The 19742-nt window shown below is 41.0% G+C and overlaps 1 protein-coding gene across 4 annotated transcripts in view; it reads right to left on the bottom strand.

Annotated features, from left to right (window-relative positions):
• The window catches only part of rapgef4a (Rap guanine nucleotide exchange factor 4a), an 85502-nt gene that overhangs the window by 32482 nt on the left and 33278 nt on the right, over nt 1-19742 (bottom strand). For all 4 annotated transcript variants that reach the window (XM_082176066.1, XM_082176065.1, XM_082176068.1 and 1 more), the window contains 2 exons: nt 7694-7766; nt 3807-3871 (listed from right to left, as the gene is read on the bottom strand). In XM_082176066.1, coding sequence (XP_082032192.1) covers nt 3807-3871; nt 7694-7766 — 138 coding nt within the window. The remainder of the gene's footprint in view (nt 1-3806; nt 3872-7693; nt 7767-19742) is intronic.

Here is a 19742-nt window from a genome sequence, read left to right on the forward strand (position 1 = left end):
ATTTCTTTTGGTCAATTTAAACATTACATGAAATCTTTGGAAATAGATGCTATAAATTGCTGTCACTGCTTTTAATATGTATTTTTTAAGTAGTCTTATGCTGATTGTTTATGTTTATGTATGTGTGTTTGTTGTTTATATTTGTTACTGTGCGCTGTCAATACACTGTCATCTTGGCCAGGTCTCTCTTGGAAAAGAGGTTTTAAATCTCAATGAGATAACCTGGTTAAATAAAGGTAAAAAAAAAAAAAAAAAAAAAAAATGTATGATTTGCAAAAATGAAAACTGCTGCTTCTGTGTAGATGAGAGAATCAAAGTGCGCGTTGTGCACACGCTACATTGGTTATGGCCAAGCATGCGCCCTTAAAATAGCATATGAATAACATGCGCAACGCGCCACTGACTTTAAACTATTTTTTCCTGCTTAGTGGCGCAATTGTTTTCTAAACCTGCAAAATAGCATGAGGGAACGTTTGCGCCGGAACACGCCTCCTCTTTGCGCTGAACCGCCCCCGGGAGCGCAAGTGTATTTCTTAGTTAACCGACGTGCTTCTGTGGAGGGAAAAGTCCGCTTTGCGCGGGTGCAAAATAGGAATGATACATGCGTCGGTGTACAAAGTCACTTGCGCTGGGTGCAAGATAGGGCCCTTTGTGTCATTTTCACACAAATAATCTAAACTTGCAAAAATTTCTATATTTTCACACAACCATGTTTCACTCACTCATCTATTTATTTGAACCTATAATATGTTTAATTATTGAGTTTCTTTCATTAATTTCTGTTCATTAATTGCTATAGAATAATGAAATCCCATGAATCTACTTTTTAAACTATATTTACACATCACTGATGTGAAGATAAGTAAATTATGGTTGCAAACATACATTGATTACTCTGTACCCTATTCTTGGAATGTGCCAATTTATCATAACAAATCCATTAGCCTGTGCTTTAATATCAGAACAAATGTCATCACAAGCAGCTTGTGTAGAATTCTGCTGTCTTCTTCTCATATTACATAAAAATTTACATGTTATTATGTTAAGCAAGATTCGTGTCATACTGCAGTCTTTATCAGGGCTTTGAACAGAAGGTGCGTCTGTGGCTCTGCTTTCCCTCCTGCCACACTGGAGGAACAACGCTTGGCCAAGGCCAGTGTACTGTATTTTTAACCAAACTGTATTTTTAACCAAATTTTTCCAATCCTCACCCAGGCTGTACTTCTACAACAACACATTGTCTTACGTGCTGTTTTGCCTGTAGAATTAAAGAGATACTCCACCGAAAAATGAAAATTCTGTCATCATATACTCACTCTCATGTTGTTTCAAAACTGTATGAATTTCTTTCTTCTGCTGAATTGAAAGGAAGATATTTAGAAGAATGTCAGTAACCAGACGGTTTTAGATACCATTGACTTCCATAGTAGGATATACTATGGACCTATGGAAGTCAATGGTATCTAAAACCGTCTGGTTACTGACATTCTTCTAAATATCTTCCTTTCAGTTCAGCAGAAGAAAGAAATTCATACAGTTTTGAAACAACATGAGAGTGAGTATATGATGACAGAATTTTCATTTTTCGGTGGAGTATCCCTGAATTACATTTGAGGCAAGACATTACAAGCATATACATTGTTTTTTCAAGTACTGTTCAATTTTGAGATACAATATATGGACAAAAGTATTGGGACACACCTCTTAATTCTTGAATTCAGGGCTGTGTCCAAAATCGCCCCAATACCCTCATTCCCTATTCCCTATATTAGTTCAAAATGGATGGATGGATGATTCAGTTCACAGTGCTTTATGGGTATTCTCTAGCAGTTGAGCATACATTGGGTGTACACTCATTATTGCAGTGCATTGTGGGATTCAATGAGTGCACTTGATAATGTCCACTATGGTTTCAGACACCACTACAATGGCTGTCCCCTCAAATAGTGCCATATTTAAGGGTATAGGGGGTGATGTCAGACACAGCACAGGTGTTTCAATCAGACCGACTACCCTAGCCATGCAGTCTGTTTTAACTAACATTTGTGGGAGAAAGGGATCGTTCTGAGAGCTCAGTGAATTCAAGCGTCGTACTGTGATGGGATGCCACTTTTGCAATAAGTGATATTTATATCTTATCCCTGCTAATAGTGTTAAGAAAAAAACTGACTATATATAATTTTTTTTCTTAACACTATTTTCTGTGCATATCTTTTGATTCTTTTTTATTTCATTTCCTTTTTAATATACAACAAATATGTACAAGTAAAAGATTAAATATGAAAAAAATATTTAATGTACTATAAAAATAATCTCAAAACTTTAATTGAAACCAAGAGCTAGGAAGCAAAAATATCTCAAATTAGTTTTTGTTCCAAAGAAACACATTCTGTCTGCAATCCAGCCAAGCTATGCAAAGCTCAACTAGTGCAGAACAGACTCTGAGCAGTATTAACAGTGAACTCATCCGAGTTCAAATCAATTTAAGTGTGTCAGTCTGCTGAGATCTTCAGCATCTTACAGCATGATTTGTACACTCGGAGGAAGTGTGTTCCTACATTACATAACGATTATGTGCATCACGTAAGACAGATTCTGCCTTCTGTTACCCAAAGCCACAAACAGACTTAAGTGAATAAAACAACACCATTATGCAAATCACAGACACTCTGTTGTGGACAATATTGATCACCTGCTATTTGGATGCATCATTATAGAAACAAAAAAGAAAAAGAAAAAGGAAAAACAAAGCACTTGTGACCGTAAAAACGAGTAGTGGACGGGAAATGACCTGAGAGGTCAGAGGAACAGGAACTCCAAATGGGCACATGCTCAGAAATGGGAGAGAGGATGCCAGAGCTGCCTAGTTCATTTTTAAATTTCAAACAAATGTTGTATTCTATGGAGGAGATGGTGGGAAGGAAGGATGTAGTTTTATCGGAACTGACGCAAACAAGGAGAAATAACAATAATCAAACTCTCTCTGTTCATCAGGTGAGTCCAACACTGTCTTAAATCCCATTAGCAGACTAGGACGAATTCATTTTCTGTGCAAGTTTTTAGAAATTGCTTATTTATAAAAGAAAGGCTGAAGTGGTTTCACTATAAGTTTGCTTCCTGGTGTCAGGCATGAAGCCGCAGAGCGTTTCATCAGATTTCACATTAGCACTAGATTTGTCACAAACCACCTCAAAATGAAGGCAAAAATAATGTCTTGAAAAAAAGTTATTATGCAGACAGACGTGAACATAAACAGTCCTACACAGCAATAGTATAATATTGTTGAATGAGGAAAATTTCAAATAAAAACTCAATCAGCATTTATGTATTTCACTTATGTGCATCTTTACATGCCATACTTGAATGCAAGTTGACAGCTGTGGCAGAGGGGAAGATTATCAGTGAATTCCTTAAGTTTCAGTCGGTTCTTCACATATTATAATATATGATTACAAACAACTCTGAGAATAGGGTGAAAGAGTCATATGGACTACTGTTTTGATATTTTTATGGTATTTTATTTTCTATTCTGAAGATCGATAGCACCAGTCCCCCATTAACTTTCATTGCATGGAAAGAGCACTCAAGGCATTTTGCCTAACTTCTGTGTGCAACTGAAGAATTATTTGGAATGACATTAGGATGAGTAAATGATGACAGACCTTTCACTTTTGGGGTCCACAAGATGACAATCACAGAGACTGTCATCAGATGGTCATGACTTCAGACAGGATAGTGAACATGTGTCCTGATGAACAGTGGAAGATTTCAAAGATAGATGCTTGTATTTTTGGGTTAAAACAAACCTTATTTAAGTGTTTGGATGATGATCCGGGTGAACTGTTGCTCAGGTTCTCTTTGTCAGGCATTCCTAGAAAAAAAAGGGAAAAAAAGTAACAAATACAATTAATTAAATAAAGATCAAGTCTTTAAAATCTAATATGAGCATCGATCATTTAGTCAAGGCAAGATTAAAATGCAGCAGATTCAGCAGAAGCGATGGTTAAGCAAGAAGATTAAATATAGTATGTAAAGTCATCATGGGGATGCAGGATGTGTGTAATCTTCAGTAATGGGCCCTGAGGGGCCGCGGGGAGCAGGGGTGGGTCATTAGCCACACCACAAAAGCTTTCTCCTCAAGGAACAATAACTCTCTTGAAGTATCCAGTCCTGGAAGACTCTAATCTATGATAAAACAGCACACCCCTCTTCATATAAATAGAGAGCAATGATTCTTACTGAATTCTGCACAGCAACAATAAGGTCCTATTAGCATTAAAAAATACAGCTGTTCATTGTTAGTTCATGTTAGCTCAGGTCATTAAATACTATTAACAGATACAACTTTTCATTTGAATAAAATATTAAATAAATGTTGAATTTAACATGAACTGAGATTCCCACACACTCATGTGTTTAACATCAAGATTGGTTCGCGGTGATAGACCTGAAGGTTGCATATTTTTAGATTTGTATCCTTCCTCAGCACAGGCCGTTCCTACGGTTTGCTTTTGGGTGACAAGCATACAAATACAAGGTCCTCCCTTTCGGGTTGTCCCTGTCTCCTTGTGTCTTTACAAAGGTTGCTGAGGCTTCCCTTGCCCCGTTAAGAAAGGTGGGCATTCACATACTCAACTACCTCGACGACTGGCTAATCCTAGCCGACTTACGAGAGTTGATGTGTGCGCACAGGGACTTGGTCCTCGAGCACCCATTGGGACTTCGGGTCAACTGGGAAAAGAGCAAGCTCTCCCCAGTGCAGACCATCTCTTTTCCCAGTGTGGAGTTGGACTCGATCAACATGACAGCATGTCTTTCACAAGACCGTGCGTAGTCGTGACTGAACTGCTTGAAGTTGTTCAAGCACAAAACAGCAGTACCACTGAAATATTTTCAGAGGCTCCTGGGGCATATGGCATCCTCAGTCGCAGTCAAGCTGCTGGGGTAGATACATATGAGACCACTTCAGCATTGGCTTCAGGCTCGAGACCCGAGATAGCCATTGCGCCACGGCATACATCGCGTGGCCATCATGCTAATTTGCCATTGCTTATTCAGCCCCTGATCAGACCTTGCATTTCTACGGGCAGGAGTTCCCCTAGAACAAGTGTCCAGGCATGTTACAACAGATGCTTGCAACAGGCTGGGGCGCTGTATGCAACGGGCACACAGCCTCGGGCCCATAGACTCTGCCCCGACTGCACTGGCACATCAAATACTTTGAGTTGTTGGCAGCGTTGCTAGCCCTGTGGAGGTTTTGTCCTTTTGTCCGTTGTCCCGCCATCTCCTCCTTTGGAGTCAGCATCACTGCAAGCCACTCACATCCTGGGTGACCTCAACCTTGCAGCCGATTTGCTCTTGCATCAGACTACGCTTCGGGGAGTGGAGACTCCATTCCCAGGTGGTCAAGCTGATCTGGAGTCGATTCTGGGAATCACAGGCAGACCTGTTCGCCTCCCATGAATCCTCCCACTGTCCACTGTGGTATTCCCTGACCGAGGTCCCCTTGGCACAGACGCACTGGCTCACAGCTGGCCCCCGGGGCCTGCGTAAGTATACATTTACCCTAGTGAGCCTCATTGCACAAACACTGTGCAAAGTCAGGGAAGAAGAACAATTCCTAATGGTTTTGCCATACTGGCCCAACCAAACTTGGTACTCTAATTCTTCCTGATGTGAAGACCCATGAAAATGTGGTGTCTGGTCTATGCTTTCCTTCCTTCAACAGGGCCTGGAGAGGTGCCTGTTTGCCTCCACCCTAAAAGTGTACATTTCTCCGATAGCAGCAAACCACGACACTGTGAGAGGCAGGTCTTTGTGGAAGCATGACCTGAGAAATATGTTCCTGAGAAATGCATGAGGGAGACCCAGCCCTGACTCTGTTGTGTCCAGTGCACACTTTGCAGATATACCTGGACCGCACACAGAGCTTCAGAAGATCTGAGCAGCTCTTTGGCTGCTTTGGAGGTCAGCAGAATGGAAAGGCTGTCTCCAAACAGAGATTGGCCAACTGGATTGTGGACGCCATTCTCTGGGCTTATCAGACACAAGGTGTACCATGCACATTGGGAGTGAGAGCTCACTCCACAAGGGGTATCACAGCCACGTCGGCTTTGGTGAACGGTGCTTCACTAGCAGACATACTGTATGTAGATCTGCGGGCTGGGCTACACTCAACACCTTAGCGAGATTCTATAATCTCAGTATGGAACCAGTTTCATCTTGAGTCTTGGGTAACAACATGCAAAACTTGGACAAGTGGTTGGGTGTAGTGCTTGCATAGGCACCCTCCCCCTCTCTGAGTGCGCCTTGTCGTCCAAAAGAGTTCCCCTGGTTTGGTGAACCCAGGACATCTTTTCTACCTCCTAGCACTCCTCAGTAGTAAGTTCGGTACTCACTACCAGGCCTATTACTCATGGTATGCCCCTTTCAGGTGATCCCTTGTAATCTGGCTTGTACTCTGTATGTAGTGTCGCTGTGCCCAGTAGTCTCCCCCTTATCAGGTGGAGTCCTCCACAGGGACTCTTCCCTATGGAGTACTCTCCATCTGGTGAGGAGGTATTTTCCACATACTAACCTCCCCCTTTGGGTAGGATGTGGTCTCCGTAGTGTTCCTTACTCAAAGAGAAGTAAAACGCTTCCCAACATTAACAGCCAGGTTTACTCAGCTGTAAAAATAAATAAATAATAACTTTCTTTTGAAAAATCAGAAGAGGCCCTATGACTGGAGTGTAAGAGGTGAGGGGGTCCCTCTGATATGGGGAGCAAGGAAGTCAGACAAAAAGAGTCGTTTTACCATTTTAAAACACGCTAATTCATTTAAAAATATATAAATTATAGATATAAAGAACCTTATATAGTATAGACCTCTCGAAAGTATAGAGAACATCAGCTAAAGCAAAAACCCTCGAGAACTGATCGCAACTTGCCAAGTTTGATTATACTGAAGCACAACTGAGAATAAGTTACAGCATAGCTGCCTTTTTAAAAAAGAAATTAATACTTTTATTCTGCAAAGGATGAATTGTATTGATGAAAAGGGGCAGTAAAGACTTTTACATTGTTACAAAAGATTTCTGTTTCAAATGAATGCTCAACTTTGTATTCAGCAAAAAAAAATCAACATGTATCATGATTCCTGCTAACATATGAAGCAGCACAACTGTTTTCAACATTGATGACATTAAGAAATGTTTCTTGAGCAGCAAATTAACATATTAGAATGATTTCTGAAGGATCATGTGACACTGAAGATGGGAGTAATGGCTGGTTCAATCGCAGAAATAAATTACATTTGAACTTTTATTCAGATAATATTTCAATATTAATGTTTTTACTGTATTTTGTTCAAATAAATGTACAGCCATGGTCAAACATCCCAACCCTAATCTTTTGAACAGTGTATGTTTTGATATTTTCCTCAAAAAAAGCTATTGTATGGCTTCAGAGGACATGTAACAAGCACACAAGTTGAACTACTTAATGATACTTTCAAGGAATGTTTTGCCTAACAGACCCTGTTTACAATATGCTTTAGTTTTATGAGAAAATAGCAGTTTAGAGATTCTGAAAAACTGTGTTCCACAGAGGAATGACAGTCATGCATGTGTGGAACAACATCAGTGAGTACATTTTGACAGAATTATAATGGTTAACAGGCCCTTTAAGAACGAAGACAAGTGTTTGTACTTACTGTCAGCATTTGGGACACTATCCATCACACCATAGGGAGGGACCAGTAGACCAGCCATACACTGACGATAATTCTGAAAGATACAAACAGTGCAGTCACAAGACAGCAAATACAAAGAAATTGAGTAAATGAGTAATAAGTTACTAAAATAATGTCTTAGTACATGTTCCCAGTCTTTTTGTGTAAGCTTCATCAGTTATTCCAAAGAAAAACATGTTTGTTTTTTCAATCTTTCATCATAACTTTCCTTTTTATTGAGCATCACCAATGCCTTTTAATTTCAATCCTTCCCTACAAATCACCTGCTATATAGATCCTGTTTTTCATGACATGATCCAGTCAACTCCTGGATAAAATCAAATCCTTTTCAAAATAAAAGGATTTGGGGGATGGGGGGTTAAATATCCTATTTCACTTGGTAATACATCAGATAGCAGAGGTAAATTAATTGTAAACACCATTTCTTGTTACCTTAAAGCATATTGGCTAAAATAGTTTGTCGTTCTGTATATGAATAATATATGCACATACACACATGCTCAGTGCTATGTAAATCAGAGATAACATATAATACACACATGAAAAAAACCATAAACCTCATCCCCCAGCTGAGTCTGTTTTTTCTTTTTAGTACCCAAACATCCAATGAAGTTTCTTGCCATAGTCGCCTAAAATCTAGTTTTTCTTTAGAGTTGCAGCCCAGAACGATGGACTCATCTAAGAACACATATAAGGAAAGCAGTTTCAGAAGAGTTAGGAGGCAGTACCATCAGTAATCTCTTAAATCAGCTCTGACTGCAGATCAGAAGGGATTATGCTGGATTAAATCAATATTTCTGAATCAATGACCAGACAGCACACACAGGTCACACACATATGCACATTTCTGACACAGAGCTCATGACATACACACACTTGCAGCATTTCAAATTCTATTTCAGGGTACCACCTCTTATACCTGTAGTTTCATTTTTTTTATACCTCTTTCAAATATGTCTTAATATAATGGACCAAATCTTAACTTCACAGTGTTAAAGATAGCCCTTGTGAGAAAGAAGTACTTATGGATATAATATACATTAAAAGAATATACTTAAGTGTGAACTGAATAATATAATATTACAGGTAAATGATCATAGGGTTGAAAGAATTTTGATTAAGTTCATTTCATTAGTTTGAGAGAATTTCAATTTTGTCATTTGTCTGGTGTTCTGCACTAACAACAAGTAGCAAATTATTAAGAAATATTGCAGTGTTCATTTGTATTATTTTCCTTTTCTTGAAGCAAAATATTACAAACAAAATATGTAGCAGAAAAAAGGATGATAATCAGAGAGACAAAACAGTCAAAGTTATTAGAGAGTTCAGTTAGTATCTACAGCTGACAGCAAATTCAAGATAGACAGACAGATAGTGCCATTGGGAAAGGCACTTAACCTTGGATTTCTCTGGAGGAGAGCATTAGTTTACTTGATGTTGCTTTGGACAAAAACATCTTCTAATTATAGACACATGAGAGAGATTAGTGCCCATTTAATGTTTGGAGAGAGAGTCCAGCTCGTCCAGCGAGGTCAGGTAATGTGTTTAAGACCCCACGACATGCAGAGGTTTCGTACATCCCCTAAGACCATATTCAATATGTCGATTAATTCAATTAATACTGTATCTGTTTTGATCCATCAAACCCCATACAGAACGGAAGACCATAACTTTATACATCACTGTCTCTATAGGATTTAGAATTGAGAAAATGCAATTCAATAAATTTCATAAATATCATCATATAGAAGGAATGTGACAGAATAAGTAGATTTTATCACTCTCAAAGCGATGAAAGAAAGAATGTTTTAGCAACAAGAGGTGCCAATAAATGAATCTCAAGTGACTAATGACACAGAGGCGGCCTAAGCCATTAACCAGGACATCTGGGACAGTTAATGCGGCCTTTCTGGGGCACAGATGTGAGTGTCCCGATCTCTGGGGAGTGGAAGTCTCTCTAAAAGAGGACAAGTCATTATCTCTGACTGATACATCTCATAAATCACACAAACCTAACCTAATATGTCATTATGTCTATCGATAAATCCCACAACAATGAACACAACAGTCAGAGAGTGAGTCTGCATGTGGTGGGCTTCAAAATGTGTTTGGACACTTAAAGGGATAGTTCACTCAAAAATCATGAACCACGTTTTTGATATTTTTCTGTTCTTTTTTGAAGATTGAAAGCTTCAGTCCCCATTCATTGTTCTTGATGTTTTCCCTTTTGTTGCATAAAAGAAAATCATATGAGTTTAATCTGACATAAGGGTAAATTAATGATTTCAGATTGTCATTTGTTATCTAATGCAACAACATCAAAAGTGTCAAAGTGTGTCTTCAGAGTCTAAGGGCGTTCTTAGATCGTTTGCTTTGTTCCAAAACAGGGATTCAAATGCTGCAATTTCTTCTCTGTTCAGTTCGCTTTCACAAGGCAACATTTCTTAATAGACCAAAATCTGTTAATACAAGTCACATGAGAGTAAACTGTCCTCTCATTGGTTAGAGTGCACCTGTTTATCTTCTGGGATTCTGCTCATTGCAGTCATCATCAGGAATGGATAACAACAACAGCTCCCCTGGCTTTATTATGGCTTTCTTTTTTTTATTTTCTTTTTTTTTATTTGCCCTTTATTTAACCAGATAAAACTTTCTGAGATTAAAAATCTCTTTTACAGAAGTGACCTGGCCAAGATGAGCAGCACAACATTATCAACAAAATAAAAGAAGAAAGAAATAAAAGAAGAAAGAAAATCACCATGACATTAAAACATATCATCAAAACAATTAAAAACATTTACAAATTGTTTTTTCCTTTAACAGCTCACTAAGCAAAGATTTTAAAATATTCATTGACACCAGGGTCTTCAATTTCAGGTCATTTTGTAAAAAGTTCCAATCACTGGGTGCGGCATTCCGAAAAAAGCTTGTTTTCCAAATTCAGTTTGGGCGAGTGGAACAGAGAGCGTATACAAATCCTGTGAGCACAAATAATAAACTCCAACAGGTTTGTCTTGGGAAAAAGAGCAAAGAAATGGAGGCAATAGACCCAAAATTGATTTGTAAATAAACAGGTACCAATGTTTACATCTGCGTATTGATAATGACGACCAAACAACTCTGTTGTACAGATGTATTGTATTTACAATTTAGTATAAACCTACTGTAAGTGCACAATGATACAACGTATCCAAAGAGCTTTAGTTGTTGCCGATTTATACAAAATATCCCCATAATCAATGACAGGCATAAAAGTGGCCCTGTGTCGACACTGTGTTGTGTCCAATAAATAGCATGATTGATAAAGACCTAGGGTTAGGCCTTCAATAAGGCCTCCCCAGGACAATGGGTCTTTTTGGGCAGGGTAAGGGCCATCTTGCGAAGAGACCGTTTTTTGTTTGCCAGACCCCGCCGTGCAGAGCTAGCATATGGACTTGGGCCTCCAGAGAAGGCTCCACTCAGCTCGCTGAGCTAATGCTCAAGCGATGGGTTGAAGGTGGTTGGCTTGCAAGAAAGCCCCACTCCCCTAGGCTGGGCGCAGGAAAATTTCTGTCACTTCTAGAGCCACTGGCAGGCCCACACCCTGTTAAATTCTCAGGGGCAGGTGTTTGGTACTCCCCTGTCCAGTAGTTCTGAGTACTCAACTTTCAGCTCTGTATCATTCTACCTCACACCACTATGGCTCGAGTCGAGCGGAAAGATCTAACCTTCACTTCATTTTGGTTTTCGAAGTACGCTCCCTTGAAGCCAGAGCATTGCCATGAGCTGATGCCCATGCATACAGATGGTAGGCCCCTGAATCTGGTGCCTCCTTGAGGCAGGGTGGCATAGTATGGTTCCCAACGGTGTTGTGTTTGTAGCAGAATAGACTTGCTATCAGCTAGTAGGCCCTACCAGGCCTCCTTAAAAGCGAGTCCCCAGCAGTATGGGTAGATAGCTGAGAGCACTGGTGTGCTTCAGGCAAAGTAGGCCTCTCAATCCTCAAATGAGTTTTCGAGTGACGGGGTACACAGCCAGAAGTATTGATGGTCAGGCACTGGCCTTAGCAGGCCTCCCTGACTAACATGGGGTGCTTGGTTGTTAAATTCACTGGCCATTATGATCAGCCAAATAAGATTAGCTACTGTATAGTTGGCCGTTTAGGCCTCCCAGAAGGCAAACCCCCAACAGTGTGGGTAATTTTTGCCAGCTAGCAAGACCACTGTCAGGCGGTTGGCCTTAAAATCAGGCCACCATGAAGCTCAGTCCCCAACCTCACTGGTCGGGGTTCATAGTAACCAGTTTTCTAGCTTGCTATCAGGTAGTAGGCCTCACCAGGCCTCCCTGTAAGTGGTACTGGGATACTGGGTTCTGGCAGCTAGTGGCCGCTAGTTGCTATCAGTTCAGCTGGCCTTAGCAGGCAGCTTCTGAAGGCGAGCTTGCGCCCCAGCACGACTAAAGTGTTCACTTTCTGCTACTGGTTCCCTCCCGGAACCTCTCTTTTTTATCTAGCCTACAGCCTGGTTTGCCTACCAGGCAGGCCATGTGGTCCCCTCACTGAGGGTCACTTTGAGTACTTTGCCTCCTGAGCCTGGTCAGACGGTCGTAGGCCTCTCGTGAGGCCTCCCAGTTAGGTCAGCCCTTAGGCCTTTTCAGGCCTCCTCAGTGCTTTGAAACACAAGCGCTGGGTAAGTCTGTGGATCGAGCATAGAAACTCCCCTCGCTAGCAAGGGTTGTAAGCGCTATGCTGAGTCTTGCTCTCCAGGATACCCAATCTCTTAGATCCGGGCCGAGTGGATCACTGTCAGCTTCACAGTCCCTCGGGTTGGATGCCTTACCTAAAGGCAAGTGTCCAGAGGCTCTGTCTTCAGACAGACAGGAAGTTGGCCAGACTGAAGTGTCCCATATAAGTGACGCCAGGACAGGCCTTCCTGGTGGCATTTTGGGTGAGTATGTTCCCCTGAATAGTGATTGGCTGGGGCTCCTTCGGGGTCCCTAGCCACATTCCCTAGAAGGGACCCCTTCTAATTTGAAGCTGTGGTCCTAGGCCCTTGAGAAGGCCCAGGTAGGCCTTTCATTAAACTAAGTTTATGGAGGTTTTCCTGTGAAGCGTATAGCTTTGGCTATGACCGTAGGGAATGCTGTCACTGACAACCCAGTGTGACCTGAGTGACCGGGTATTTCATTTGAATTTGGTGGTTCTGACAGTTGTCACTGGCAATCAGCATGCACTCCCCTTAGCATGGTGGCGTTGGTATATCGTTCCCCAAAGCGTCAATCGACACAGTGCGAGTTCCCTTTCGAAAGGGAACGTCTAGGTTACGATTGTAACCTCTGTTCCCTGAGAACAGGGAACGAGACACTGCGTCTTTCGCCATACCTAGTGCCTGCCTACCTAACAGTCCCTTCAGACGATAAGGTGATTGTCATGTTTGCAACGCGCCCTTATATACTTCCGGGTCGCACGTTAATGAAGTCATGGGCTGTTCCCGGACAATAGGGTTGCCGTGATTTGATAGTGATTTCAGACACCTGTCATGCCTGAGGAGTTCCCCAAAGCGTCAATCGACGCAGTGTCTCGTTCCCTGTTCTCAGGGAACAGAGGTTACAGTCGTAACCTAGACGTTAGTCTCAGTCTAGTTTTCATTATACTGAAATCAACGGTGTCGAAAGCCTTTGACAAATCAATAAAAAGTGAAAAACAATAATGGCCTCTATCAAGCGCCTCAATGATATAATTTAGAACCCTGGTAGCAGCTGTAGTTGTGCTGTGCTTTTTCCTAAAGCCTGACTGATTATGTGATAAGATGTCATGTTCATTCAAATATGAAATCAACTTCTCACTAATAAGAGATTCAAAAACCTTAGACAGAATGCAAAGTTTAGAAATCGGCCTATAGTAATTCATTTCAGAAGGATCTCCTCCTTTTAACAATGGAAAAACAAATGCAGACTTCCATAACTTCATTCAAATTCAGTGAAAGATTATAGATATATGTCAAAGGGGCAGCTATGTGATCTGCAGCTAATTTTAAGAAAAATTGTTCTAATTGGTCAGGACCAGCTGACTTATTTACATCCAGAAATAAAACTTTTTTTTTAATCTGGCAAATTAAGAGTGGTTTAAAACTAAAATTAAGATCAAGTAAATGTCTCCGCTATTATCCATATCAATATTCGTATCTATAATTTTAGGTGCCTTGAGTGTCGACACTTTTTTTGTAGCTGTCATTACATTACTTTATCATTTAATCAAGGCTTCGTCAAGACAACATTCTTACCACATACATATTTTGAAAAAGAGCAATTAGTTAGAATTTTAAAATGAAAAGGTGCGCTTTAGTTTTGAATGGTGATAACATGCTCATCCACAGAATTCCTTTTGAGAGCCAATAGCAAAACAAATACTGCTGCTTTTCAAGCAGCGTTTGTAATTACTAGGGGTGTAAGGGTTCACAAAATTCACGGTTCGGTTCAATACGATACACTTGTGTCACGGTTCGGTACGTTTTCGATACAGCAAAAAGAAAGAAATGGCAGAGAATTTTTTTTTTTTTTTTTTTTTAAACTAACATAATAAAGTATGATTTTTTTTTTTTACTTTGAGCAATGATGGAGCTATAATAGACTCTTCTTAGGAGCATATAAAACAAAACAGCTCCTTGGAAAAAATGAAATGTAGCCTAATATTGTAGTAGTTATAAACAAAGGTTTATTTTAGTTCAGATTAACATTTGAGGGCAGCAATTTTATTCATAATGTCAAAATAAAACCAACGTAATGTTACTTGAAAGCATTATAGTCTACTATTCCTGCCAAACTTCCATGGTTGCAGTTAGTGTCACTACAGTAAATCCATGGTGAATGTTGCAGATCTGTGGACACTGGATAGTTCATTCATGACACAATGTTTCTTCCTGGTTTCCACGCGCTGTTTGATCCGTTAATAACGGAGAAATGTGAATGTTTCTCACTAGATCTCGCAGCAATGTTATTACTTAAGTGGCGAATTCAAATGATTTCTTTACTGTATCTCTTAGCGCTGTGTAGTAACTGTGTCGCTTGATCAAGATCGGCTCGCGCTGCTTTGGTCCAAACTGATAAACGGTCCGTCAACCACACAATAACGAGTAGCTCAATTTCGTTCCGCTTACATTACGTTTGCCATTTGATGTTGGACAATGTTGTGGTCGTCCAGAGTCTCTTACTTTATGAGCGCACTTACCACGCGCGACCCGCCTACATTTGAAATAACAAAATTTTGGTCGGCAGGAAAAATGGTCCAACGAACCGTTCGGTTTGAAAATGCGAACCGAACACCGAACCGAAAGCCTCGTACCGAACGGTTCAATACGAATACGTGTATCGTTACACCCCTAGTAATTACCCATCATACATTGTGATACAGCCCTAACATTGTTCCCAGTTCATGCGGTGCGAACATGCAAAAATCATGAGTGGTTTTTCGGCTTGAGGTCTGTGGCGAGACCATCATCTTTCATAGCACATAAGCTGCCTGGAGAGGCAGAGGCCATCATGTGCTTGTTTGGTCCAACAACACATTAGTGGTCTCTTAAATAAACCATTAGGGGGGTCTTTAGTCGCGCCCCTTATTCAAGCTGGCTCACCAGATCCTCCTGTGGGCCCAAGGAAAACTGCTCTCTCTGAGGGCAGTATATATCCCAAGGTATTTAAACTTTGGTCAAGCAGAAGTAGATCTGTTTGCATCTCTAGAGACGACACACTGTCCACTTTGGTTCTTCCTCACTCATCCAGCTCCTCTTGGACTGGACACTATGGTACAGGTGTGGCCGAGGCTTCCCTGATCACTCTGCTCCCGGGAGTTCTGGAGAGAGTTTGCCGGGACGAGGTCCATCTCTTACTAGTAGCCCCATTCTGGCCGGCCCGAGTATGGTTTTCGGACCTAGTATCTCTCCCGACGGCTCTCCGCTAAAGATTCTGCCCAGGAGGGGCCTTCTCTCTCAGGTGAGTGGGTCGATCCTTCACCCCCGCCCAGAATTGTGTGAACTGTGGGCTTGGCCTCTGAAGTTCAAGTCTCTCAACTGAGGCTGTTGAGACCATTCTCTACTCCAGAGCTCTGTCCACAAGGAAACTCAATGCCTTGCAGTGGAGATTATTCACTTCTTGGTGTAGGAATCACCAGTTGGACCCAGTTAACTTCTCAGTGGGTGCAGTGCTGGAATTCCTGCAGGAATGATTTTATGCAGGGTAATCCCCCACCACACTGAAGGTGTATGTGGCGGCCCTGGCAGCTTACCAAGTCCCTTTACGTGGTGTGTCTTTGGGGAGACACCCCTTAGTAACCCATTTCCTATGTGGCACTTTGAGGCTTAGACCTGCAGTCCGCCGGCCTGGAATTTGGCCATTGTTTTGGAGGGGCCTTTCCTTGGCTCCCTTTGAGCATATTGTGGAGGTTACTGAGAAGTTTCTCACTCTGAAGACTGTCTTTCTCCTCACTAACTCTGCTCTCTAAAGAATTGGAGACATTCAAGCACTCTCGGTATATCCCTCATGCTTGGAATTTGCGTCCGGTATGGTAAAGGCTTTTCTTCACCCTAGATCAGGTTATGTTCCTAAGGTTCCTACTAATACCGTAAGACCTATAGCACTGCAGGCTTTCTGTCCTCCTCCCTTCCGGATATCAGACCAAGAGAAACTAAATCTGCTCTGCCCAGTTAGGGCCTTAGATACTTATGTCCACAGAGCTGCCCTGTGGAGGATATCTGAACAGCTGTTTGTTTGCTTTGGGTCACCCAGAAAGGGGTGCCCAGTATCTAAGCAGAGGATGATCAAGTGGGTGGTCGAGGACATCTCACTTGCTTATGAGTTGGCCAGTCGGCCAGTCAGCCTTCACCTTTGGCTCTACAGGCTCACTCGACTAGGAGTATGGCTGCATCCAAAGCATTATTGTCAGGAGTTTCCCTCCCAGATGTTTGTGATGCGGCAGTCTGGTTCTCGCCGTAAACATTCGTGAGGTTCTATGACCTCGACCTCGGCTCCACTCCAACGGCGCAGGTGCTTTCTTCTGAATGTGCGCATTGATTTCACAGGCGGAAACTTGCTCTTATGGCGGCGTGGGTATAGTGTTCCCACAACATCGTTTCGACACAGCTTGAGTCTCGGTTACATATGTAACCTTAGTTCCCTGAAGAGGGAACGAGACTCTGCATCTCCTTCCATACTCCTGACATGCCCGTGATCGACTTGCTCCAGCCTATCAGAAGCTGACATTGTTTGGTTCAGGTGTGCTTTACAGTTTCCAGGTCGATGACGTCACCAGCCTATGACGTTCCGTCATGCCATTGGACTGATTCTATACGTGCTTCACGACGCAATCACGCAGAGGCGTTTCCACAGCGTTTTGACGCAGCGTCTCGTTCCCTCTTCGTAAATGTACGCAAATTTCCTGTGAGAACCATCCTGCCCAGTCTAAAAAATAAACCCTTATAATATTATCATAGTTAATCAAGGTAAGACAAAAGCACATTTTGGTAGAAGGATTGATGATGTATTAACTCATTTAAACTTCATTAATTTTTAATTAAAAAAAAGTTACATAGTCATAGTGTACCTTTTATTGCAAATAATGTGGAGTTTTGTGTCCAAAACGATTACATTCAGTGTAATTTTAATCGTTTAAAGTATACTATTCCTGCAATAAGTACTTTTTTTATATGAAACTACTCTAGTCATCCATGTTCCAATCATTTCTGCGTCTCTGGAGAAGAATGGCTCACATTATACAGCTAATGCGTCTGACAGTCCAGTCCAGAGCGCTAATTGAAAATGACTCTGCTCTGCCTCTCAGTCATGTTTCGATTGTATTTGTAATGATTTATCTTTGTATGGTAATCAGTCTAACTGCACAAAGCGCTTCTTCATATGAGGAGCTTCTGCAACAGTTATATTTAATGATGATAAAGACAGCTTGTGTGTAAAAGCTCATTATTCCACAGATCATAAAAAAGGTCTCTTGTATAATTGTGTGAACTCAGTAGTGTTAACAGAGTCTCTGTCAATGGTGGGCAGACCTACAAAAAAATTCACATTTCTGTACTGATTTTTAAAAGAATATATACAGAATTTTCCATACTGTACTTTAAACCATGTATAACAGACCTGAGAGTACTATACACTTACTGCTAGCTGAAAGCACACTCAAATTAGACTAAATACATTATAAGCACAAAAGGAGGGAGAGATATGGAGAATTGTGACTGACTATATAACTTTGCTTTGCTTGCAGATACAGATTTCGTGTGGGTTTGGAGAAGTATACAAGCACCAGGCACAGTGTCAAAGGTTACAATTCCAGCAAGAACAGACTCTTCATAAAAACAAACAACCGACTGTCTTTTTGGTCACGCTCCAACATAAGGTGCAACTGTGACTGGAGTTCGAGTCCAGACTCTGATCCTTTACCACTGTGTCCTGTCACTCCTACTGTCCTGTACAGTAAAGGAAACAAATCCCCAAAAATGTACTTTATAAAGTCTTTGTCTTTTAGCACTGATGAGCTGAGCATGGGTTGCTTTTTCACGGTAGTCATTTCCATGGTGATTGCACAGAATTTGGGGAGAATCAGCTTGAAGTAGTCTGGATTTCTTTATTTTACCGTATCAATTCCGGCAGAATTCAAATCAATCATTGAATCATTCGAATCAAACTCTTCCAGTCTCAGCTACAACTACAGTGTTTGAGGGCGGGACAAAGTAGACATTGCCAATCAAGACCATAGGCTGGCATTATGCAAATTTGTTACATTATTATGTAGGTATGTAACAGGAAAAGATTGCTTATGACTCGTTTCAGCAGTTCAGAATCTATTATTTCTTTTACTTTTACAATTACTTTAACTGTTGAGCACTTTGATCTTTAAAACTTTGCAGACTTTTACACTCACACACAGCTGTATTACACACTGCACGAAACTAAGGTATATCGAAAAAGCATAATAGGGGCACTTTAATTATAATAACCCGGTAAGTATGTACCATATATAGCATATATGTTATACAATAAACACTCATGACCTTAATTATGTACAAACAGCAACAGAACATGACAGATTACCCAGCATCCCCTGGGGCTTGAATGGGGTGCTGTGATTGGAGGAGACTTGACAGCCCAGAGGTGCTTAGTGGAGGCTGATATATAATTACACAGTCAGATGCACACACAAAACCACTGATTTATACAGTGTTTCTGCAGCATTAAATACAAAAAAAAATCATTTGAATTAGATCACTGGCTGTGCAGTGCTGTCAATTTAAACTAGCAGCCTGACAGTAATGAGTTCAATTTAAATTGAGTTTTCAATAGCGGGAAGAGCCCGACCCTCAAAACACACGCACACACACACACACACACATACGTAAGTTTACTTCTAAATGGGGACATTCCATAGACGTAATGGTTTTTAAACTGTACAAAGTGTATATTCTCTCCTCTTACACTCACCCTACCCCTAAACCTACACATCACACAAAACTTTCTGCATATTTACATAAAAAAAATAAAAAAAACTTTAATAACTTTATTTCTATACCAGATTTACAAATGAGGACATCCCTAAAGGGAGGCTTTTGGAGGTTTTGGTCACTTCTGGGTACAAATTTGTACCTAAAATATAGTTCAGTAGGTACACAGACACACACACACACACACACACACACACACACACACACACACAAAGCTGGAAGGAGACAATGAAATACTTTGTGTGAAATACAGCATATCACTTACTCATGTCCACTCACTCAAATATATAACTATGAGACACAATAAATACCATCATACTAGACAAGCATACTTGCGTGCGTGCACACACACACACACACGCACACACACACACGCGCGCACACACACACACACACACACACACACACACACACACACACACACACACACACACACACACACACACACACACACACACGTGTGCAGTGTAGAGTGATACTGAATGTGGCAGGCTTTGTTTCTTTAAGTTGCAGGCATTCAACCTGAGCAC

Source organism: Leuciscus leuciscus (genome assembly GCF_965113295.1).
Source record: "Leuciscus leuciscus genome assembly, chromosome: 7".
NCBI classification, from domain to species: Eukaryota; Metazoa; Chordata; class Actinopteri; order Cypriniformes; family Leuciscidae; genus Leuciscus; species Leuciscus leuciscus.